This window comes from Pogoniulus pusillus, chromosome 15, assembly GCF_015220805.1.
Source record: "Pogoniulus pusillus isolate bPogPus1 chromosome 15, bPogPus1.pri, whole genome shotgun sequence".
Classification (NCBI taxonomy): domain Eukaryota; kingdom Metazoa; phylum Chordata; class Aves; order Piciformes; family Lybiidae; genus Pogoniulus; species Pogoniulus pusillus.
The window spans coordinates 11,687,678-11,712,280 of record NC_087278.1 but is presented as its reverse complement, the minus strand read 5'-3'; the positions used below and the strand labels follow the sequence as shown (position 1 = coordinate 11,712,280).

General features: G+C 43.5%; 1 protein-coding gene across 8 annotated transcripts in view; it reads right to left on the bottom strand.

The window, feature by feature from the left end:
- The window catches only part of SYN3 (synapsin III), a 276,823-nt gene that overhangs the window by 11,073 nt on the left and 241,147 nt on the right, over positions 1 to 24,603 (bottom strand). For all 8 annotated transcript variants that reach the window (XM_064155376.1, XM_064155375.1, XM_064155369.1 and 5 more), the window contains 4 exons: positions 16,163 to 16,305; positions 11,278 to 11,352; positions 8,403 to 8,505; positions 2,447 to 2,581 (listed from right to left, as the gene is read on the bottom strand). In XM_064155376.1, coding sequence (XP_064011446.1) covers positions 2,447 to 2,581; positions 8,403 to 8,505; positions 11,278 to 11,352; positions 16,163 to 16,305 — 456 coding nt within the window. The remainder of the gene's footprint in view (positions 1 to 2,446; positions 2,582 to 8,402; positions 8,506 to 11,277; positions 11,353 to 16,162; positions 16,306 to 24,603) is intronic.

The window sequence follows — 24,603 nt, the reverse complement described above, 5'->3', positions numbered from 1 at the left end:
TAATTTCCATACAACAGTCCTCTATTTCACTGAAATTGCACATTTTTTCTTGGCAGTTTAGTCGCTTCCTAAGTTCAGTTTGTTGGATGTAGCCATCTGGGTCTGGAGGCTTAAAAACACATTTAAATATCAGTCATTCCTTATTTAAAAACTGTTCTTGTCCTCTCTCTTCTTTCCAACCAGGAAATGCTATATCTAGTTTAAGAGGTTCCTCATTTTCAGTAATCAAATTTACTAGAATCACAGCACTGCCTTTTTTGTCTTCCTTTCTCCCTTGCTTTCAGATGATCCATAAAGCCCACCAATTTTTTATCAGGGTTGTATCTTCTGATAAGCTCAAAGAATTTCATAGACTTAGAGAATCAAAACAGGTTGGAAGAGATCTCTAAGATCATCTAGTCCAATCTATTACTCAGCCCTATCCAATTAACTAGACCGTGGCACTAAATGCCTCATCCAGTCTTCTCCTGAACGCCTCCAGGGACAGTGACTCCACCACCACTCTGGGCAGCCCATTCCAATGCCAATCACTCTCTCTGCCAAGAACTTCCTCCTAACATCCAGCCTAGACCTTCCCCAGCACAACTTGAGACTGTGTCCCCTTGTTCTATTGCTGGTTGCCTGGGAGAAGAGACCAACCCCCACCTGGCTACAATGTCCCTTCAGGTAGTTGTAGACAGCAACGAGGTCACCCCTGAGCCTCCTCTTCTCCACGCTAAACACCCCAGCTCTCTCAGCCTCTCCTCACAGGGCTGTATTCCAGCCCTCTCAGCATCTTTGTTGCCCTTCTCTGGACAGATTCCATCACTTCAACATCTCTCTTGAATTGAGGGGCCCAGAAATGGACACAGTACTCAAGGTGTGGCCTGACCAGTGTTGAGTACAGGGGAAGAATAACCTCCCTTGTCCTACTGGCCACACTGTTCCTGATACAGGCCAGGATGCCATTTGCTTCATTCTTCCCTCTATCTTCTCTTCAAAATCAATTTCTATCCTTTTTATATTTCTTTTTATTGCTTGTATGATGTTGCATAAAGATCTTAAGTGTCAGATTTCCAAATTTGGAAGGTATTTTTGTTCTGTTTGAATTGAATATCCTCTGTCACTTTGCCACTTAACTCTGGAAGTTTACGTCTTGTGTTTCTTGGTTCAGGAGCAGATCAGAAAAGTATATGTGCATTCCATAAACCAGTGGTCTCTCAGATAATGTTCACACAGTTTTGATGCTAGAGAGTTGGTTAATTTTCTCACTTTATGAAAATCATCTTTTTAAACTGCTTGTCTCACGTTACTTTTCTATATTGAACCTGTCCCTTGGATGTCAAACTTAAAGGGACATATTTTTTTTCTGTACCTAGATGCTTCTTAAGGCTAGGTCAAGGTGTTGTTGCCTATTGCACTTTGATTTGGCAGTTCCAGGAGGCAAACACCTACAGAGATGAGGAACACTTTCTGAATCACAGTCCCAGTGTCCTATTTGACTTCCTTTGTGGTAGCTGTAGCCTCACGTCATTATGACTTGTTATATCTTCCACCCTGTCCCTTGCATATTGCTTTCCCTGCCTCAAAACATTCTTAGTGTCTGTTAAATGTTTACCCACTCACTCTAAGTAAAACTTCGAGTTACCCCTGTATACCCATCATGATGGGGATCTGGTTTAGCAGAAGTGGGCAGAGTGTCATAAAATGCTTTCTCCTATTTTTTGTCTCAAGTGGAAATGGAAATGATTTCCTGTGTTGCAGTCAGTATTATCCTTCTCCCATCTTTTCTATTTTCCTCTGACCTTCATGCTTGGTTCCTGCTAGATACCAAAAGAGGTGTAGCACATACACCCGGAGACACAGATTACATTCTGGTGGGTTTCAATTATGTAGAACTGCCACTGGTAAATATGACAATAAGGTTAGGTGCATTTGATACTCAAAATGAATGTACTTGAAAAGCACCATGGGGTCAGTTTAAATGAAAAAAGGACAGGTTCTTAATGAACTTTGTATTGGTTAAGGCTCCTGATGAAAGGAGTACAGGTCATCTCCAAAGAAGAAAGGCTGGAGTAAGGAATGGAACACTGTTGGTGTAGATTCCTATCCATTTTGAGAAACATGGATTTTAATCAGGGATGCAAAAACTGAAATGGAACCTATCCTGAGGAATGAGATTGGTCATTACAAGCACTTCTAAAAATTACTATCTTCAATATGTATTTATGAATTTAGCAAGCCAGAATGTGTAGATGCATAGCCAACACTACCTACAAGTGTGGTGCTACAGTGGCATGGAAGGAGAGAAAGGGAGAGAGAGAAATGTTTCTTAGGGACATACACTTCAAAGAGTCCATGACTGTTCAGGTCTCTGAGAGGTTTGACTGACACCCACAGGGATGAGAGGGAGAGGAAAAAGAGTTCAGCAAAACAACTTGACCATAAAGTCTCTCTTAGCTCATACCCAAGGCCTCAGTGGTGACGGTGTAGATCCAGCAGTGATGGCAAGTTGGGTCATCTTGGAAACAACCAAATCAGCTATAAGCTGTCTATCCTCTTCCACATGCTCTCCAATAAGGGGCATTGAGCTGTCCATCACCTGCCAAAGGAGGGGAAAAACAATAGTTACAAAGGAGATTTCATGGTGGCAGATGCCTGTTTCAACTCATCTCTCACACTAACCTCCTTTATATCTCCACAGCACTGTCCACACCTTGTCACCAGTCCCCTCCATGTTGAAACATGCTTGATGTTCCTAGGTGTGAGATTTTTGCATTTTTGCTTGTTAGTTGTTGTTGTAAATGGCATGTACTTGCCTTGCTCTCCATCTTCCTTCCCTTCACAGCTCGGAAACTAAGCCAAGACTTCTGGTGACTGGAAGCTTTTAAAATCAATTAAACACAAACTCACTTCTTCACATGTCCTAGGGTGATGCTTTTCATGGATGAGGTCTCTCTGGCATTGTCTTACAGTGTTTGGGGGTGACCTTGCAGCAGAAAGAGACACAGGAGAAGGGAAGCCTGAGGAGATGTGAGCAATGGGGTCTGGATGAAACTGGGAGACATTTGGTATTAATTAGTGCAAAGCACTGCACCTCAAAAGGGGAAATAAACTACACACATGTGTAATGAATAGGATATCACTGGAACAACAGCACCCAATGCAGGAAAATAAACTCATTCTCTGCTTGCTTCTTGACAACTGTGGTACGACTTCTTCCCAAGCAAGTGCTACCACTGCTGGGAAATCTGGGAAGCAAGACTGTGTGGATGGGGGAAGGAAACCATCAAGGGGTCTTTGAGGTAAGAAATTATGTTCTGACAATAATAATGGTAAGAAATCAGCAAACCTTCAGCTGTATAGCAGCCCTAAACATAAGTTTCAAGAGTTCATCATAAATCAAATGCTTTGCAAATGTTAGCTAAATCCCACAGGAAGACTGCACTATGATGAGGTTAAGATTCAGCTGGAGTAAACATAATTGTACCAAACATCAGGTTTGGAAGAGTTTGTTTTATTTTACTTTTATTTTTAAACCACACATTAACCCCTCTGGAAATGCAGAGTTAAAGGTTGCATTGCTCAAGAGAGGCACTGACTAATGCTCAGACAACAATCAGACGTGCACTCTGCCCTGGCAAGGCTGCAGGAGTCCTGTCTTGGGGTGAAATGGAAAGTTTTGCACCCTTTTATTTTAGATTTAAAATAGAGAAAACCAGTGAAAGGAGTTCACTGAGTCTGTGTTCTTGTATTTTCTTGCAGGAGTTTGGGTTAATTTCGATGGGTGTCTCTGGAGAAGCTGCCAAGGAAGTTTTAACTGGGGTTCGCATGAAGAGTAAGTTGGTATTTATAGCCATGACCTATTTGAGCCAGGAGGTGAAAGGAGCAGGTCAGAAAATTAGATGGTAGAGCTTAGCTAAGTAGACAAAGTGGCTTTTCATTTTGCTGCCCACTTTGCTGTTTCTCTTTTGAAAAATGAGGTGAGGAAAGGTGATGTTCCCAGCAGTCTCAGGGAACAACCAGTTCCCGTCTGTGTCTCACTAGCCAGGGGTGCCTAGGAGCCCTTCAGCAGGTTCCTGCACAGGCTTCCCTCCCCTCGTCTCCCATCTTAAAAGCATTCTCATTTCATTTAGCAATTTCAGTTCACGGTTGGGAAAAGAGCTCTGATCTCACTGCGAGGCGCCATGTCAGAGCTCTATCTGACCACTAGAGGATGCCATTAGTCTGCTAAGAGGGTGGCCAGCCAGGCTTAGAGACCTCCTCACCCTCTGTCAGTAACTGAGGTGCAGCTCTGGTCAGAACACCACAGACCTCTCATTTTCCAACTGCTGTGGCATCAGCGGCTGGAGAGGAAGGGGAAGATGCTCTTCTATTAAACAAAGGGGAAATGCACCCTAGAACAGGTCTCACCAGTGAAGGTGTACCCGGGATGAGTACCAGCTATCCTGCTGGGTAGAGTCTGTCTGTAGAATGTCAGCTCTGGGAGATTGCAAATATGGGAATGAACAATCACATGCATAAGGGAATGCATTGGAAAATGGCAGTGTTTTCCGTGGGCAAAATGACACAGCCGATTGCCATCGAACTGAAAAGGAACATGAGAGGTCACCTTGTCCCCCAGGAAAGGCGAATTGCTCTGGAACTGGATAGACACAAAGGTGAATTCTGAAATAAATGCAACTACTGAGAGGAGTATGTGAATCATAGACAGATGGCACTCGTCTCGTCCTGCGGAGAGCAGAGAGCAGCTGGGCAAGACAAGAGGACCTCAGCACATATGGGCCCAGCCTTTGTAGCTGCCCAAGGTCAGCGGCTGCTTCTAATGCAGCTGCTATTGCCTGATAAGGTGTCCGAGGAGGAAACAGAAAGTGGTGCCCAGATAGAAAAAAAATGAGGAAAAAAACCATCTCAGGCCTCCTCTTGCACCTGTTTGGCACTGAGGCCTGAAAGCTGAACTTGTTGTTCCATGCTCTGATGTGTGAGAGTGGAGTGTTAGGTGATTTTTTTGGGAAGGAAGGAGGGAACAAAATGGTTCGACATATCAAAGGAAATTATATGGCAGCAAGGCAGGAATGGGTAAGGCTGCTTGCAGAGCTGCAAGGATTATGTCTTGTAATGCAGCTTAGCTGTATGGCAGGTAGGGCTTAGCTGATCCAGGAGCAAGCATAAATTACATGGATCATTTTACTTGCCCTTTAATGGCTTCATATTTGTCATCATAGCAGAGCAATGGAAAAGGGTTAGATAAAGGAAAAAGAAGAAGAAGAAGAAGAAGAAGAAGAAGAAGAAGAAGAAGAAGAAGAAGAAGAAGAAGAAGAAGAAGAAGAAGAAGAAGAAGAAGAAGAAGAAGAGAGATTATTAAACCATACAAACTGCTGAGCTCTTCTGAGAATCTGGCTGCTAGCAGTGGTACTGAACTTGCTTTGAAGCAGAGGGGGAGAAAAAGTACCAGCATTTAATATTAAAATCTGCAGCTGTTTTAATAGAGCAAAACTCTGAAGATATCTATTGATTTCTTAGTTTTTAATATGAGCCACAACAATGCTATGTAAGTGTGCTAGCACTTTGAATAGCAGTAACCTACTAGGTTTTGCTGTTTGCCATGGGAAAAAAAAAGGTGAAGTTCAAGTAACAGCAAATACCATGGGTGCAAGATTACTCTTGTGTAGTGTTGATAACTCATCTGTCTTAATCTGATTCTGTTTGCAGCAAACCACTGTGACAGACTTCAATTCATACAACTGCCCATCACTACCTCTGCCAATCTTTGCTAGAGAACTGCAGTATACTGTGAAAATCAATTCCTGCCTGCAATTGCATTGTGCAAATTCCTTATTTGTTCAGGGCATTTAGGCGTGCTTTCCTGTAAAATGTCAAAGCACACTGCTCCTTCTTACCAAGGAAAATACAACTGTCTCACTCTCAAATAACTTGTTTTCTCCCAGAATCAAAAGAAAAAGCAAAATAAAGGATCAGTTTCAGACCAAGAAAAGTACCCCAGGAAGTAGGCTGGAGGCAATTAGTTACTTGTCAGCGTCTGCCTCAGATCTGCATAAAGTAGAAAAGGTGCCTGTTTGGCTTTGTTCTGCTCTCTGTGCTGCACCACTCTACTCCTTTCCCAACAATGTCTGCCAGCCTGGCATTTGAATGCTGCTTAGATGTTGGTACATCAGGCCTGCTCAGTCAGGTTCTCCACTGGGATAATTCAGCATGACCCATCTGAAGCCATTGTGTTTGTTCTGATTTGTGTCATATTAGTTCCATTGCTTTTTACTTTAGTCTCAGAGAGAATAGTATTAGCATGAATTTCCCTCTGTGTGCAGGCTGATTATGGCTGTTAGTGTGCAGATGTGCTTTACATCCAGTTAGTCACACACAGGGGCAGATGTGGAAACCCAGAGGTATATCCAGACAGAGGCATAAAACCCTTAAGCACAGAGTAAGCCATATGTGCATGCACACAGGCTTATGTGCACGTACATAGGCTTATGTGCAGGAATAGAGGCAGGGATATGGAAACCACATCTCATATCTGACCATGTAAAGACAGTCCAAATGTCCTTGCAGTCATCTCCAGCAAGACTGCTTTCTTGTGCTTCCTTTCTCAGCTACACGTGCATAGAGATATAAGTGCACAGCAAGGGAAACAGATCTGCTCTGGGACACGCTTGTCTAGGTGCTGATGAATTGCATAGAGAAGCAGAACCATCACTTCAGGAAAGACAGAGGCTCCCCAGTACTACTGGCAAGCACACTTAGCTCACATGGACTTTGACAGGTCACTGTTCCCAGGAGAACAGATACATAATGCAGGAATGAGCAGTCACTGAAGGGCTCATGTGGTTCTCATCAGCGTACCAACCCTCAGCGGGTGGGACTGCTCTCCCACACATAGCTTTCCAGTGTGTCAGCACCCCTGCATGAAGCCGTAGGCTGGCTCTGCTCATCTTCCTCAGCTTGCCTGTGCTGGTGGAGTTTACAGCAGGTCAAATGCTGTGTCTCCTTGAGTCAAATAGCGACAGAGACACTTGCTTATTTGCCAGATTTTCTCTCCCCTAGAGCGTCTCTTAAATTTCCACTTTGATTTTCTGGCCAGATTTTTCTTCTCTGCCCTGTTAGAGTGACCTGAGTGTGTTATTTACCCCACTCCCACGTCTGCCTTCTGGCCTGTCAAAGAGCACACTGAACTTTAGCTCTCAAAGCCACAGTGTCCAGCTCTGAACACAAAAGTTTTTAGTCCACACTGCCCATAATAACTCTGTGGTGCTTTATCTTGCTGATCTGTTACTGTAGTGAGTGCTGTTTGGGCAAAAGATTGCAGAAAATACACCTGTTTGATTTTTCCCCCCCTAAATCAAATTGCTCCTGTTACTTATGGACTTCATTTGCTACACTCTCACAATTTATTTCACTCTTTTAAATTAGATTCAGCTAGCATCACCTGGAACCTGAATTCAGGCTGGGCTGAATGTAATAGAATCGTGAGCATGTTTGTTCATGATGCTGTTGATTCCTGCTTTGAGAGGTATGCTCTCTTTGCAAGTGCTTAGCCAAGGAAGGATGGTACTGGGACACTTGTGCACTGAGGCACACCAAACTTTGAATTCTGGCTGCAACACTTGCAGGCAATTTTCTGCTTTGATAAGAAGGCAGCTTCAAACCTGTCCCATGTTAGTAAATTTCTGTACAATGGGGATTTATCAGCTGGAAATCTGGTGTGGCAAAGCAGTCTGTGGCTCTTCATTTAATCAGATGGCTCTGATCAAATGAAGACCTCTCCTGTGAGGGCAGGCTGAGTGAGTTGCATCTGTTCAGCCTGCAGAAGACAAGGCTCCAGTGAGACCTTGTGGTGGCTTTTCAGTACCTGAATGGGGCCCACAGGAAAGCTGGAGAGGGATTATTTATAAAGGCCTGTGGTGATAAGACAAAAGGCAATGGTTTCAAACTAGAGCAGGGTAGATTTATATTGGACATTAGCTCTTTATTAGAGTGGTGAGACACAGGAATGGCTTGCCCAGAGAAGTTGTGGAAGTGTTTTAAGACCAGGCTGGATGAGACTTTGAGCAACCTGCTCTAATGGGAGGTGTCTCTGCCCATGGCAGAAAGGTTGAAACTATGAGATCTTTAAGAACCCTTCCAACTGAAGCCATTCTCTGATTCCATGATTTCCTTTCACAGTTTGCACTGAGAAATGAAGACTCTTCAACCCTGACACTTTGTTGCATATATGCTAGTTTAGATGGGACTCTGAACAGATTTTTGAATGTCACTGGCCACAGCTTTGAGAATACATACAGGTGGGCACAGAACAGCAGTGACTGCTGGACCATGCACATAGGGCTAAGCAACCACATTGGTGCCTGTGAACTGTGAGGGAGTGTGTTTGCAGCGACTTGTACTCAAGTTCCCCATGCTCTCACCTCAATGATATAGTCTTTTCCATCTTTACTGTGGACAGCTTTGACAGCGCAGATGTCAAGACCTCCAAACATTTCTGCACAGGCGTCTGCCCAGAGTCTGTACCTGCAGAAATCACAGAAGCATGGCCTAGGATTAGCTGTTCCTAGGTGGTCCACCAAACAGAGCCACTCATCCTGCTGTCTGTAGGAGCATAAAAAGATATAGCAGCTTTTTTCATCACAAGGTGTACCTCATATGCTTTGCTGCGTCATTGCCTCTTTGTCTTGCACAGGAGATGGAGTGGAAAGAAAAGGATCTTGCCTAAAGTTTCCCTTCCTTTCAGATTGTTTCAATTCTGCCCTCAAAGCCACCTTAAAATATTTCTTTTCCTCCTTGTTATTTACATTAGATTTTCTGTTGGTCGTCATTTAGCCAAGCTATAAATATTTAGCTCATTTAATCTCTCAGTAGTGTTGGCCCCTTAGCGTTTGTATTGGCTTTGCCTGAAAGCCCTCCATTATGCAGGCAGCTTTCTCCTGATAAGATGTCCTGTGCATTTGGGCTTGAATATGATTGGAAAGTGAGTGCAGAATTTAGCAAGGGGTAGCTACTTCCTCCCTGATCTGTAACCCTGCAGCTCCTGTTTTTTATGGTTTATTATTTTGGTTACATCCTTTTACAGACTTCTGCCTCCCTTCCATCCCTTGGGCATCGCTCCTAGCCAGGCAGCTGCATCACATGGACAAGGCACTATTATTTTTGAGGGGGACCTACAAGCTGCAACCCTTTTATTTAGCCATCCCAGGATGGTACTGTGAACTGGTGTGAGCTTAGATATCCTAGTGTCAGAGGAGGAGAGAGAATGACAAGAGGCATATTATGGGGGCACCATATACCCCCTGCTGTGGAAATGAGGAGGGAAGGAGGTGGCTTGGTTTTATTTCCTGTGCAGCTGCACTGCAGTCCTGACCATTTCAGTAAAAATAATCATCTCAGAACAGCAGATCTGTAAGCAGGACTATGACAAGATGTGGAGAGGGGAGGGAAGGCCACAGTCTCATGAAAACACTGACATTTTGCAGACCCTACAGGGACTGGGAAAAGAGCTGTTCTGGACAAGTTTATGTCATTGAAGCCAGCCAGAATCCCCATAGCTTGGCTATATAATGATCAACTTGTGCAAACACAATGTGTGTGGGAAGAAGCAAGGATATGGTTTATATGACTACTAGTGCTCTATTATGCCTAATGAGACGATGCACATTCATCCCAGTCTCTGCTGAGTAAGACAGTGCCTGAGGAGGGATCAGTAGCAAAAGCGGGAGGATAACTATGGAGCCTGTGAGCCAGGCAGGAGGCACTACAAGCTCCTCTCATGAACTGCTATGACCCCATCAAGGGCACTATCCTGGAAAGTACCTCTCCTTCTAAAGGATATTTCTAGGGGTCTGTGTTTAGCAGCCAGGCTCAGAGACCTTAATAGCTATGTTTCCCTGTTTCACAAAACTAAAGGTGCAGAAAGGGCCTTAGGTGATCATCTTCAAACTCTTGTACCCCCAAAAGGAGATGCTTTCTAAATTTTGTCAGAAGGATACAGGGATTCCCCATCTCCAGGCAACTCATTTCTGTGCTATGCTATCCTTACCATTAGCAAATATATGAAATGTTCACATTAATCTTTTCTTCTACTGTTTAAGCCCTTTAGTTCTTACAGTATTAAAGAGTGAGGAATGCCCAATTAGCAGCCTCTAAGTTTTTAATCTTTAAGGTGAAGTGGTGTTCAGCTTGTGGACAGCTTCTTGTAGATAACTAGTGAAGGAAAAGTGAGCCTCTACACTGTAGAGGTTTATTATGGATGAGTTTACACATCTACCAGAAAAATGTCAGTGATCTCCTAACTGAAAAAAGTTAAATCCAATTTATGCCATTGTTGTGTTCTTTTCTTCTTTTCTTATGAGTTCATCTTGTTGTCTCTGAGTGCTCCCTTTATTTTCCCTTGGACTTCCTCTAGGTCCTTGCTATCCCCCTTCAAACATGGTACCCAAACATGGAGAAAGTTAGAATTAATCATGGTCCTGACAAAGTGGAGGTATAATCTGAAAAATCCTTAGATTCACTAGGGGTGAATGTCTACACATAATCTACCGATTCTATGAATCTACTTAAATACAATGGAGAGAAGTGGCTTGATAGCAGTTCTGCAGAACAGGGTTTGGGAGTTACAACAAAGCGTAAGTTACTATGACTCAACAACTTCACATAGTTGCAAGATTAGCCTATATCACAGTGATCTGAATATACAGAAGTACCACCTGCAAGTTTTACTATGTAAAAGACATGAGGCAATCCCTTCTGCTCTATTCAGTAGTGAAAAGACATTAGTTAGAAGTGTCTACTGTCTACGTTTGGGAGAGTAATGTAAAAAAGTTCTTCCAACACTTCATCTGACAGGTTTCCCCCCCACCCCCACCCCGCTCTGTTGAGCAGAAGAAAAACACTTTTCTGTGTCTGACTCTCATTAGTAATGTACTTAGAATAACTTTTTGTTACTTCTTATTTTGTGCTGTGACCTTTCTGATTTTATAGCTACATGGTTTGCGCTCATCTGCTTGACCTTCACATGCTGGTCTTTTTTCCAGTGGTTGCCCTCACTAAAGATATAATGATTTAGCAGTGTTGGTCTCTATCTGTACTTTTAGCTTGTTCTCCAAAATAGGACAGTTTGCCTTTGTGCCCTTAGTACTTTTAAATGGAAACACTTGGTCTATTTAACTCTTTATCCAGCCTCTTGGGAGACCTCACTTAGCAGTTCTCTCAGTTAACCAAAGTCTGAAATACGGTTCCTCCCTTCTAACCCAGAAATAGCTAATACTGTCCCCAAACCCTCTTCCTTACCTCTCTGTCATCGCAATCTGTTCGAGCATCGCAGAACCTGTGTTTGCCTTCCAGTTCCCAGAGATGGACGTCCTCCTAGGAAAACAAACCAAAACCATAACCTGAACATGAAAATACCCTCCTGCCCCATTCTCCCTCAGACTGTAGTCCTCATTCTTGACTCAGTGCTTGTACAGGAGGGGATGAGGTGCTGATCTTCCCCACAGAAGTCTTTCCATGTCTTACACGAATAACACTTCATACAGGATGTGTTGTTCAGACTTATGAAAAATGGAATGGTGAGACAGGGAATCTTGAGCACACATCAAACTCTATAAGTACATTAGGTCAAGGAGAGCTGAAATGTCTCTGTATCTCTGGCCTAGTCACCCTGTAGTATCCTTCGATCATGGAAGAGCATCTCTCTAGGCAAACATCTGTCTGAGCAACCAAACAATTATCAACTCTTACATTCTGGGTCTCCCTAACTTTGATTTCAGTTTTACTGGTGTCACAGAATATATACCATCTTTTTGCTGAATTTTCATTGACCTGCCCATGGCTTACACTGTCTGGACTTTGAGAATTTGTATTTGCAAAATTATTGGTGTCTGATTAACTGCAGCTGATGATTAATTAAAAAAACAGCCCAGCTGTTGCTGACAACTCCTGGTTTTCACTATCATCCACTAAGGGGTGACCATCTTTCTTTTGACCTTAGGCACAAGGCAGACCTTGGACAGCCTACTGTGACAGGGCTGAACAGGTATGTCTGGCATATATCCAGGTAACGTCTCCATGCTGAAGAAGATTTAGGTAGAGATTTGTGAGGGCTGTATAACTTGTGAGCCAACACTTCAACAACAGGTTGTAGGAACCCTTGCTGCCAGTTCCTTCGTTTTTCCACCATGATGTAGAGAAGAGACTTTGAAGCTGCAGAACTATATGAAGCAGTGGTAATACTGATAGCCTGCTAGACAATAAACCTGACTTCTCAAAGCTGATTGCCTGAGGTTCTCCTTTAGTCTGATGAAGGACAGCCTAAAGTCCTTTTTCCATTTCCCTTCTAAAATGGTATGTGTAGGAGTGGGAACAGGGGTCAAAGAAGCATAATTACTGTGTTAAGTAACTGTGTTTCTATATAGCTGACTCTTTTCCTTTGTTCCCTTCACCCAACACCCATCTTCCTGCCCTATTTTTCTAAGCAGAGGAATGAATTCCTCCTCAAGCTTTGACTGTTATGTGCCCTTTGATGGTCTGTAAGGTCAGTGTTTTACCCCAAACCTCTCTTTTTATTTGACATGAATTTGTTCAGTTTACAATTTTGAGTTCTGTAATAGTAAGAACCACTCTTGCTGAACACATGGGTTCAGAGAACTGCCCTGCAGTGGCAGATGGCATCCACAATCCCGTTAGTACTGATGAGAACTCCCTGAGTCTGATTAGTGACAAGATGATTGGATTTGAGTGTTTAGGAAATGTACCTGACATAGCAAATGTAAGCAGCTGTGTTTGCCCTAAGAAAACCAAGTCACAGCTATGCAGTTTTGTTTATGCCTACCCATCTCCAGCCAATATTTGGCATAAGGTATAAAATAAGTATCTTATTTGTATCTGTAACTTTCCTGTTAGGGAACTTTCCTGTTTTTAAATGGGAAAACTTCATATGAAGCCCTTTGAACGAGTCACCAAATTCTTATACTACAGCCTCTGTCAAGACTACTGTCTTTCAAGCATGTCTGGGCAGTTCAGTTATCAACGGTGCCACCAGATTCAACCTGAAGTGGAAAAAGAGACCACAGGCAAACCTCTTTCCTTAAGGGTGCCCTGCTTCAACCACGTTTCCAATCACCCTAAACATCAGGAGGGCACAAGAGTGTGCAGTCAGTATCTTAAAGGAAAGGGCCCTCTGGCAGACCAAGACACCTTCAGCTTTGCTTAGAGTAAGTGGATACACTAGCACAAAATTGCAGAATCACAAAGTGGTAGGGTTTGGAAGGGGCCTCTGGTGGCCATCTAGTCCAATGCCCCTGCTAAAGTAGGTTTGTCTAGATCAGTTTGCACAGGAGCACATCCAGGTGAGGCTTGAAAATCTTCAGAGCAAAAGACTACAACCTCTCTGGGCAGCCTGTTCCAGTGTGCCAGACCATGATCTGGTGGTGTCCTATACTCACCATCTTCTAGGCTTGGCCACTTCAGTGTAAAAATAGCTCTAATTTGGACATAGTTGATGTTGTTTTCCCTGCAGAGTACAGTGAACTGTGTTTGAGGTGACAAGATCAGAAGTCACACTCATGGGACTAGAAAGGAAAGGCTATTACCCTTTTACTGAGAGCTAGTTGTAAGGAATATTCCACCTCTGAAAGGCAGCAGCAACTGGCTTCGTTCAAAGTGAACATTTCCTGAGTCTTAATCCTCCTGTTTACCCCTAGCTGATGTGAAAGTGGGAGCATAATTTCTGGCCCAATTTCCCCTGCCACATGAGCAGTATTTGTGTTTTCTCTTCACCAGTATTACAATGACAGTCAGATACATTTGGTGGAATTTTAGGCATGTATCACATGCTGCTTATCTGCTGTTTTGAGACTGGACCAAGACATGGGCTAAGTAGGTGTTTGTTAGTACTGTAAATCTGGAGTTACTACACTAAAGTCAATGGGAAACTGAACTCAAGCCTTGGGTCATGAGCTGGAAGGAAGTGCATTGAACATCTGGGGTGGGGTGGAATGCATGAGTCACTCTGCAGTATCCTCCCTCTGGCAGATGCTTGATGCAAAGTAAACTCATTCTGGAGAATTTTGATACACAGCCTTCTCTCAGGAGCAAGGAGGCTTTTAAAGTCTATATGTGTGGGTGAATGTATAAAAATAGTGGATAGATTCCACAGTTCACAGATCAAAGCAATCCAGTTAGTATGATGCTACTGCAGATGCTGCAATTGCTTTTAAGGCTGAGATTTGCAGGCATGACTAATGATTTTGAGTTCTCCTATTTGAGACATTAGTGAGAGCTCTGATATTTTGGGTGCTTCTATTTCTATTCTTAAATGTAGTAGGGAGTTAGTTATATCACAGAAATAACCTTTTATTCTGTATGATGTTGGATGAGGCTCTGGCCAGCCTGATCTAGGGTAGAGTGTCCCTGCCCATGGCAGGGAGCTTGGAACTAGGTGATCCTTGTGGTCCCTTCCAACCCTGACTGATTCTATGCTTCTAAACCTAAAGTCACATCCATAAATGGCTCTTTCAAGATAAACCAACCTTCTGGGTTCTGAAGTCACTGGGTAAATTTGTTGTTTGCTTTCTTTGCTAATAAGCTTCAGTTCTCATTAAGGTGTTTGTCATTCCTGACTGTTTCAATGTGAAAACATTTTTCATTTAGTAAACGATTGTTTGTGCAGCTCTATTCCCAAGTGGGATTAGCTCTTGGTGTGATGTTTTCTTTCCTCATTCATCTGGTATTATTTCTGATCTGGATGAGTGCATGGTGAGTGCAAATAATAAACAAGGAGAGGATATGGTCAGGCTAACTGGGCCTTTGTTTCACTTAGAGGCAGGCTGGGAGCAGGCTCTGGAGCCAAGACTGGGTAGGTTGGCAGGAACAGGGAATTTTAATTGATATTTTAAACCTTCCTTCCTTTGGCCAATTTGAGCCAGACTCCCTGAGATGTTAATATAATATTAGGCAACTGTGCTATTGTTGACTTGATCAGATTTAAAACAAATTTTCTCTCACTGAGTTCACATGGAGAAGTTGAGTGTCCCACAAGTCCTTCCTATGTGGAATGTGACTCAGTCATTATCTAGTTTACATAAATATCTCTGTGCTAGGAATCCAAACAGGAATTTTAGGCAACTATAATTGGAAAATATGTGATTCTGTGCATCTGATTATCTTATTTAACTACATTTCACCAGAAACATAGGCGATTATGGCCTGGGGCTTGCAAACCTGGACCCAAAACTCACAGTGTGGTGGCTGTTAGGTAACACATGAAATTTATCTGTTGACCTGAAGAATGTACTGCTGGAGCTGTTTGCTTGTCCAGAACTTTGTGGCTTCTGGAGAAGCTGTGCTGTTTGGCTTTTCTAACCTACTGGTTTGCAGTAAGAAGAAACAGGTGTCTTACTAACTGAAGTGGTTACATCTTTAATTGAGCTTGAGGATTACTGAAGTTTGGCTGAATGCTTTCTAGGATTTTTAAACATACCAATGTTTAAGGTTTCCTTCATACCACCTCCTTCACTACCCCACAGGGCAGGGAGCAACCTTAGGGCACCCACAGAAATGTCTGTCCTTCTCCTTTCCCTCCTTCATATGGTTTGAGAAGCACACATGCAAACTGCCCACAGAAACCCAGCATGCTAGCTAGTCTGAGGGCATTCACACCCAGTGCTGTGTGCTCCTCATGTCCCCATGTGATTGCAGTGCCATGATCTCCAGCTGGGGAGAGGATAGGGTGTTGCTGTGGGTTGGACACCACAGGAATTCATGAGTTGCAGCTGGTTCAAACTCTTTTATTGTTTCCCCAGGTGTGAAGGAAATGGGTTCAGTTCCCACTGCAGGGTACTGGTGTCTGAAGGGTTTTGCTGGGAAAGATGAGACCCTCATATGAGGGAGAGGTTATAGGTGATGACAGAGCACAGTTGGTACTGTGGGAACTGACCAAATCTCAGAAACAGGTAGTGAGAGATTCACCTTCCAGAAACACTGAGTGGACAGTGAGGAATGGAGAAGATGATCAGTGGATGTGGTGTCTGGGTTCAGAGGTGGGAGAAGAACAGCAGGACTATTCTTCAAGCAAAATAAGTCAGCTTCCTACTCCTATCCAGAGCAGACACTGGCTGAATCACAGTCCACAGCACTGTCTGCCCCCCATTTCACTCCCACACAGCCATACACTCACATGTAAGCCTTGTAGTTGCTGCCGATTTTCTGGATTCGGATGTCGTACTTGGAGTCAATGAAGGGCTCGGTGGTGGCATATGTTTTTGCCATGGCTACTATGCTGGCCATGTCCCGGAAGTCATGCTGGTTCTCAACTTTGACCTTGACCACCAAAAGAGTGAAAAAGTGACAAGAGCAAAAATAACAGGAATACTTTGTGAGCAGAAGTCATCCCCACACCTGAATAGTACAGTGTCAGTTAAAACCCGCACAGATGAAGCTGACAACAGGGTAGGGATTGCGTGATTTGACTAGCAAAGTTCCCCAGATCAACTCAACCCAAAGCAAATCCTTTCTCATGCATAGACCTGGTAAACCTGGCACCAGGGGGGGAAGCTAGACCTTGACCTTTGCCCAGATGGCTCTTAATAATTGCTGATGCTTCAGAAAATAAAAATCTTAAGGGTCATTACTTAATTCAAACACTGTGTCATGGACTGAATTGAATCTGCTGCTATTCTTCATACCAGTGGCATGGTTTAATAAGGCAAATTGACAGGTTCTGCATTTGGGTCACAATAACCCCATGCAATGCTGCAGGCTCAAGGAAGGTTGTCTGAAAAGCTGCCTGGCAGAAAAGGACGTGGGGGTGCTAGGTGACAGCTGGCTGAACATGAGACAGCAGTGTATTCAGGTGACCAATAACATCCTGGCCTGTACCAGGAATAGTGCAGCCAGCAGGAGTGGAGAAGTGATTGTGCCCTTGTATGCTGGTGAGACTACACCTCAAATACTCTGTTCAGTTTTGGGGCCCTTACTGCATGAAGGGCATTGAGTTGCTGAAGTGTGTCCAGAGAAGGGCAAATAAGCTGATGAAGGGCCTGGAGAATAAGTTTCATGAGGAGTGGCTGAGGAAAGTAAGGTTGGAGAAGAAGAGGCTGAGAGGAGCCCTTCTTGCTCTTCACAACTAGCTGAAATTTGTAGTGAGGTAGGGGTTAGTCTCTTCTCCCTAGTACCAACTGATTGAAAGAAATGACTTCAAGTTGTACCAGGGGAGGTTTAGGTTATATACTAGGAAGATTTTTTTTTTTTAATTGAAAGAGTAGTCAGGCATTGGAATAAGCTTTCCAGGGAGGTGGTGGAATCATTGCCCCTGGAGGTGTTTAAAAAACATGTAGACATGGCACTTTAAAATGGTTTAATGGCCATAGAGGCATTGGGTTGACAGTTGGACTTGATGATCTTGGAGGTCTTTTCCAATTGAAACAACTCTAGGGTTCTATGAGAAGCTGACTTTTCACTGGTTTAATTTGAGTTATGGGAAGTGCTCTATATTTTATAAAAAACAAATACATTGAAAGAAGGACCAAAACAGTAGAGGATCTAATGATATAATCAAGTCTTTGCAAAAGCTCCCTGATGTGGGGAGATGAAAACTAAACAAGCAGGTAAAAAGAGCATAGTGGACAGCTTCATCTCATTCGTACTATCAACCCTGACCTTTAGTCTATTGGACTTATTTGGTGCATCAAAGAAACTCATGCAAGCCTTGTTCCTTAAATCCAGATGGATGCAGAGAGAGTGGATTAGTTGGTGGGGAAAAAAGACCACCATTGTGTAAAAAAGGTGAGCAAGTGAGTGACTTTGTGTGTTACCTATGCTTTGTGGTTTGGTAACACTTTGAGATCAGAATTGGGGATTACAATGCTGCTTTGCTCAGTGTAGTCATGCATGACAACAGTCTCTGCCCCATAAGAGTGTCCCAGTTGTGTCAGTATGTGTGTTGAAGGAGGGCGATGCCAGACTAAGTGGAGTCAGCTGAAGGAAACTAGTGCAATGGTATTTGGCGTTTCTTTGCAGAGAACAAACAAGTGGTTTTACATATCTGCATTCAACCATGAGAGGGCAGGAGCCATCTTCACTAAAGAACAGAGCAAGCTTGTTTCTAACCTGTTCGACTTCGTTAGACAGCTTTGTGTAAGGGCCAGCTGTAACATGAGCCAAAGATGCAGCCACATCCTGGTGCAGAAAAGCTCTTGAGAACTGGACAGATTGTGGGAAGGTGAAAAGTGCAACTAGTTTGACCTGTGACCATTTCTAGATGCCTGAATAAGAAGAGAAAAGACCTGATCTTTGCTGTTTGTTTTGCTGAGTGCCAAATACTCCTAGACCTCTGCTCTTGCTTTGCTGACAGCTATGCTCTTGATATATAGGGATTGATGAGAAGAGGAGCAGAGGAAGGTGACAGTCATCTGTGGGGTGGGAGGGTAAGTAAAATGAGGGAAATAACAAACAGAAAGGGGAAATGTAAAGGCAACTATTGCGTGTTGTCCTGGAGAAGAAGCCTTGTATGGGCTGTGTTCTTGTCTATGTCTGAGGGGGGCTACGTGTCATGCTGGCTGTTCCTGGCATGGCAGAGCAGGGTGAGGTTGTAGGAATGTCCCAGGGAGCACTTTACATTGGGAGAACCTCCATCCTGGCACGGCTAGCAAAGTATTGGGGTAACAATGCAGGATGCATTGAGCATAGATAAGGGGTGAGCTGAGCTGAGTGACATCAAGCAGGAGAGTCCCACCCAGATGAGATGACTGCATGAGGGACTGTGCGGGTAGGCAACGCATGGTATTATGATGTATTCTCCTGGACCCCTTTGGCAATGAGAAAAGACAAAAGCCATTATCTAATGACCTACTTGGAACAAAGTAATTTGTGGGATCTGAAACAAAGTGCTGCACTTGTGCAGCAGATGTCTGGGCCCCAGCTGAGATGTTTGCATTCCCAGCCAACAAACATCTATCTCAGAAGCAGAAGAAGGGATGCTGCTTCCCTCTTCAGATTGAAATTAGACTGTATTGTTGTTGCTAGACAAGAGCTGTATGCTCTCCTGGTTAAACAGGATTTTTTTCTAGACAAGAGCTGTATGCTCTCCTGGTTAAACAGGAATTTTTTCTAGACAAGAGCTGTATGCTCTCCTGGTTAAACAGGATTTTTTTCTAGACAAGAGCTGTATGCTCTTCTGGTTAAACAGGATTTTTTTCTCAAAAACACATCATGCTGTGGAGAGGAAAGGTTAATTTCTTCCTCTCCTTCATCACTTCCTCTTTATGAAGAGAGAGGATTTTTGGTTGGGTAAATAAAGGGGGTGTGGGGTGTGGGGGGAGGGTGGTCACCAAGGACAGAAAGTAAGAAATGAAAAGCAGAGACAACTCCCACAGTGCTACACTATTGCACACAATTCTCAGGAACAGTTCTGCCATCTTCCCTAGCCCATGCCAGAGCCCTTCCCACGGATTTTTCAGAGACAGCACTTCACAGTGGTCCCCTTTTAGGAGGTCACAGCCTTATTTCCCACCAGACACCAAAATAATCGCTATACCAAAGCTGAAATCAGAGCCACCATTTGTTAATTGTTAGAGGCAGCCAAATCTGACAAAATAACAGCCGTGCCCTGGGTTAACACTGGTTTACTCCAGAGCACAGTTATTACTTCATAAACAGGAAGCACTCGAGTTGCAGTCAAATTAGATTTATTTTTCTGCCTTATCTGTCAAGTCCACCATTTTATTAGCTTTCTACTTTTGAATTTTGTATAATTCATTTCCTCCTGCCTTGTAACCCTTTTATGTGTCAATAAAGCATCCATTCTCCTAACAGGAGGAAAAACCCTAGAGATAACCAAAGCCAGGGTGGATGTAGTGTGATGCCAAATGGCATTTATATAAGAAGGGACTATTGAAAATCATTCTAGAGCAAACAGTTCCCAATTTATCTAATAAGAGCTAAATATGTAGTCTAAAATGGCAGGTTGGCCACTGCATGAAACTGAGAAAAGAAGCTGTAAAGAGATTATTGAGAAGCCATTTCCCTCTTTGTTTTGGGTTGTTTTGGGTTTTTTAAACCTTCTTAGGGTAAGTGCAATATCCCATTAGCTGCATAGAGGAGTGCAAACATTGCATAAAAATGCAGCTCTTGCCCTGATGGCCTGTTTGCTTAGCTGTGCTGACTGTTTGAGCAGCAATAGATTCATTCTGGAGGCATCAGCTGCTGCTTGCTGTAGCATTTTAGTGACCTGTTGTGAAGAGTTTAGTCCAGTATGTTGACAAATGCCTTTTCTGAGTAAGAAAGCTTGCTGGAATAGTCTCTGCTTCCCTACTGGCTCTCTTCTCTAATCCAGACACTGGCTGTGTCATAACATGCTACCTGTTTCTTCACTGGAGAGAGCAGTCTAGTTGGATCCCTGGGGGCATACTCACACAGATGTGAGTGACCCTTTGCCCTTTGATGGCATCTCAGAGGCTGATGCTAAAAGACCTGGCACTTCTTTCCATCCTTAACATGCCTAAGGGGCACTGATCTTCCTGCCCTTGTCTGGAAGGTGGTTGGAGGGACAGATCACAAAGCAGCACTTCTGCCCCATCCCTGCTGTTGACCTTCTTTTGAGGCCTTCCTGCAAGACCAGATTTTGGAAGATGGATCCTGGATTTGTTAAAAATCCACTATGGATATTTTCTCAGCATTTGAGCCACCCCTGAGCATGGCTTCCTGCAGTGAAGGACCTGGGTAGATATTTTTCTTTCCTCTGTCTTGTAGCTCTCAACCTCCACACTGGACTTCTGAAGGGCAGACTTCAGCTTATTTAAGGATCTAACTCAGAAAGTTCCCTGGGAAACAGCCCTTATAAACAAAAGGGTCCAGGAAAGCTGGACCTACTTCAAGAAAGAACTCTTGAAGGTGTCCCATTGTCCTGGAAGATGATCCAATGAGGGAGACAGCCAGACTGGATGGTCAAGGAGCTTCTGAAGGAATTAAAGAGAAAAAAGAGAGTGTATCACCTTTGGAAAAAAGGGGAGGTATCCCAGGAATAGTTTAAGGATGTTGCTAGGTCTTGTAGGAAAAAAATTAGAAGTGCAAAAGTCCATTTGGAACTTAGGCTGGCCTCTGCTGTTAAGGAGAACAAAAAATGTTTCTATAAATACATTAATGGCAAAAGAAGGGGTAAGGGGCAAAAGAAGGGGTGACCTCCACTCCTTATTAGATGCAGAGGGGAATATAGTAAAGTAACAAAAGATGAGGAAAAGGTAGAGGTACTTAACACCTTCTTTGCCTCTGTCTTCAATAGTGGAACAGGTTGTCTCCAGGGAAACTGGCCTTCTGAACTGGCAGATGGAGTCAGGGACCAGTATGGCCTGGCCTTAAACACTTCCAGGGATGGGGCCTCAACCACCTCCTAGGGCAGCTCATTCAGGCTCTCACCACTCTCATGCTCAACAACTTCCTCCTCATGTCCAGTCTGAATCTCCCCACCTTCAGCTTTGCTCCATCTCCCCTAGTCTTTGTCACTCCCTGGTAGCCTAAAAAGTCCCTCCCCAGCTTTTTTTGTAGGCCCCCTTCAGATACTGGAAGGTCACAATAAGGTCACCTGGGAGCCTCCTCTTCTCCAGACTGAACAGCCCCAACTCTTTCAGTCTGTCCTCATAGGAGAGGTGCTCCAGCCTTCTGAGCATCCTTATGGCCCTTCTCTGGATATGCTCCAGCATGTCCACATCCTTCTTGTAATGGAGATTCCAGAACTGGATGCAGTACTCCAGGTGAGGTCTCAGCAGAGCACAGTAGATAGGGAGAATCACATCCCTCGACCTGCTGGCATACTTCTCCTGATGCAGCCCAGGATCTGGTTTGCTTTCCAGGCTGCACGTGCACACTGCTGGCTCATGTTGAGCTTCTTGTTCACCAGCACCCCCAAGTCCCTCTCCTCAGGGCTGCTCTCCAGCCAGTCACTGCCCAGCCTGGATTTGTGCTTGGGATTGCCTCGGCCCAGATGCAGGACATTACACTTGGTCTTGTTGAAGCTCATGAGATTGACTTGTGCCCACCTCTCCAGCCTGTCCAGGTCCCTCTGGATGGTATCTCTTCCCTCCAGCATGTCTGCTGCACCACACAGCTTGGTGTCATCAGCAAATGCTTATGAAAATGCAGTCTGGGTGTTCTTCTCCAGAGGAATTGGCACGGCCACACAAAATGTGTGATTCTTTGTCCATTTCAACTTGTCCTTAGCCTTTCTGTTGGGACTTTACAATTTTTTTAGAGGGTCTTCAGGGATGTCTCTGCACAGAGTGTTTCCTGAGTCCCTCCTTTCCTTTAACTAAAATTATAACCTCCTTCTCAGAAAACACCTGATCCAATCAGCACATATTCAGGTTAGTCCTAACTTTGACCCACCCCAAAATAATAAAGACACAAGAGATTCTGCATTTCCTTACTGCCCTCACACTGAAGTTCTCCAGATGTTACTCTGCTTTTAATGCATTAAAACATTCAATTGCTGCTAACTTCCTTACAAAGACATTCTCTTAGCCCCAGGTCTTGGCAGGCCTGCATCAGTTACCAGCAAAAGCTTCCAGACTGATGTGCAAGAGATGGGGATGCTTTTGCTATTTTCAAGATGGGTGGTACCTTCTCACTCATGAGTCAGTGGGAGTATACTGATTGGGCTGCTCCGTTATGAATGTTACATGTCAAGTCATTATTTGTCCTCTGTAAAGGAAAATATTTGTTCCTTGACAAACCAATGCAGCCCTTTCCCCTTCCTTTCCTCTTTAGCACACTGGATTTTCAAAGCTCTCAATTTTGGAACATTCTATTTCCAGTCCTGAGAGAGACAAGGTGACGAGCTGTCCTTCCTGATAAAAAGCTTGCTGTATTTTTACATTACAGAGTGGCTCTGTTTAGTTTATGCTATATTTATACCAGGGGAAAAAAAATAGAGAAGTCTTTCCCATCCAGTAAGAGAGAAAATAACTCTGACCACATTCTTAGGAACAACAACTTTTTCTTCTACAATGTAATAAATTCATCTGAGCCAGGATTTGTACTGGGGAGGTGTTTTCATAATTATAGGGCAGAAGGGGACAGGAGGTGACTCTTCAAATGGCCTAATTAGAGAGGTCTAAAAATAAAGTAAGCGTAGCAGTATGTGTATTTATTAAATCCATATAAATATACATAAAGCCCATGAACAGATACTGTTTTCCCTCTCTTTGCAGATCTGGCAGTAGCTTCCTTCTCATGATCTGATCAGGAAGAGGTGAAGAGGATCTTTGAGTGGATTTGCAATGCTGGGCTCTGTTCCTAGGGCACTTTAGGGTCATGTTAGCACACAAATGGCAGATATTAACACACTCAGAGCTTTATTCTTTTCCATGGGCTCTGGCATTATGAGATCCGGAGTCAGGAAGAAGTGTTATTCTTTTCTCACTGTAGTGCTCAGTCTATTCAACAGAGACTTCTAATCACAAAAATGCCTTGACCTCTTAGGAACTGCTGTGTAAGAAGCGGTTCTGTTCTGCTCAGGGAAGGACACCTTAGTATACAACTGTGGCTTCCCTGGAAGAGTTCTTGAGTGCTGTTGACCCCATGAGCCTGAGCAATCTAAATACAACATGAAAAAGGTCCTTCTTTGCTGATGCCATTGCAAACCACTGCCTAAACAGTGTTTCTGCAGATGCTTTGTACAGATACTGTGTTGGACCAGCAGAACACTTGTTATGGTCTTAACAGTGCCAGCAAAATATTAAGTGACTCCAAATATTGGAAGGAGGATAACGATTGTCATGGGAGGAGCTAAGGGGCATATGTCCTGGTTTTAGATGAGAGGATTGTCTGGGACTCCATTGTCTCTGTGGGTGAAGGCTGTTCCTGGTATGCCTGTTCCAGTCAATAGAGGGGCTGTTTCTGGAGTCCCCAATGGAAATTTTGAAAGATGAATTTTACTGCAAATTTGTTTTCTTCATTTCCACCTGCACTTTACATGCATTTATTACTTGGCAAGGGCATTTTTAGCAGTAGTGGCATACTGCCACCCCTTTTGCTTCTGACCTTGAATGCTAACTGTCCCTCTTCCAAGATAAAGACAGGCAATAGGACAGTTATTTTTCATTTTAGCTTCAGGGATTCCCTGTTTAACCCACTGATTAAAAAGTGTGGTTAGTGAATTGTGTGAAAATGTTGTGAAAACAAACAATATGTGAAAATGAAACTCTGACTGCTATAATTATGCTCTTTCTAGACATTATTAAAAAAATAATAAATAGCATGTATAGTGCCAAGAACCTTACGATTCTGAATCAGCAATAAGCAACAGGTAATTAAAATCCCTCTGGTTTGTAATGTAAAGTAACTGAAGAAAAACTGTGAAATGACACGAATCTCCCTGCAAGTCGATGGTGGAGCTCTTTGGAGAAGCACCCTTCTCTGTGTCCAGAATTTTTCTGGCTCCTGGCCATTACCTCTGTACAAATAAAGAATAACAGTGTCTGAACTTCCCATCTTTGCTCATTCTTCTAAATCTTGGTGACTCCCATTACATGTGATTTTATCATTAATAAAGAGAAAAATATAAGTACTTCCTTCACAATTCCTGCTGGTAATTAGATTGTAATCTGGATGCTCTCATCCTTTGAA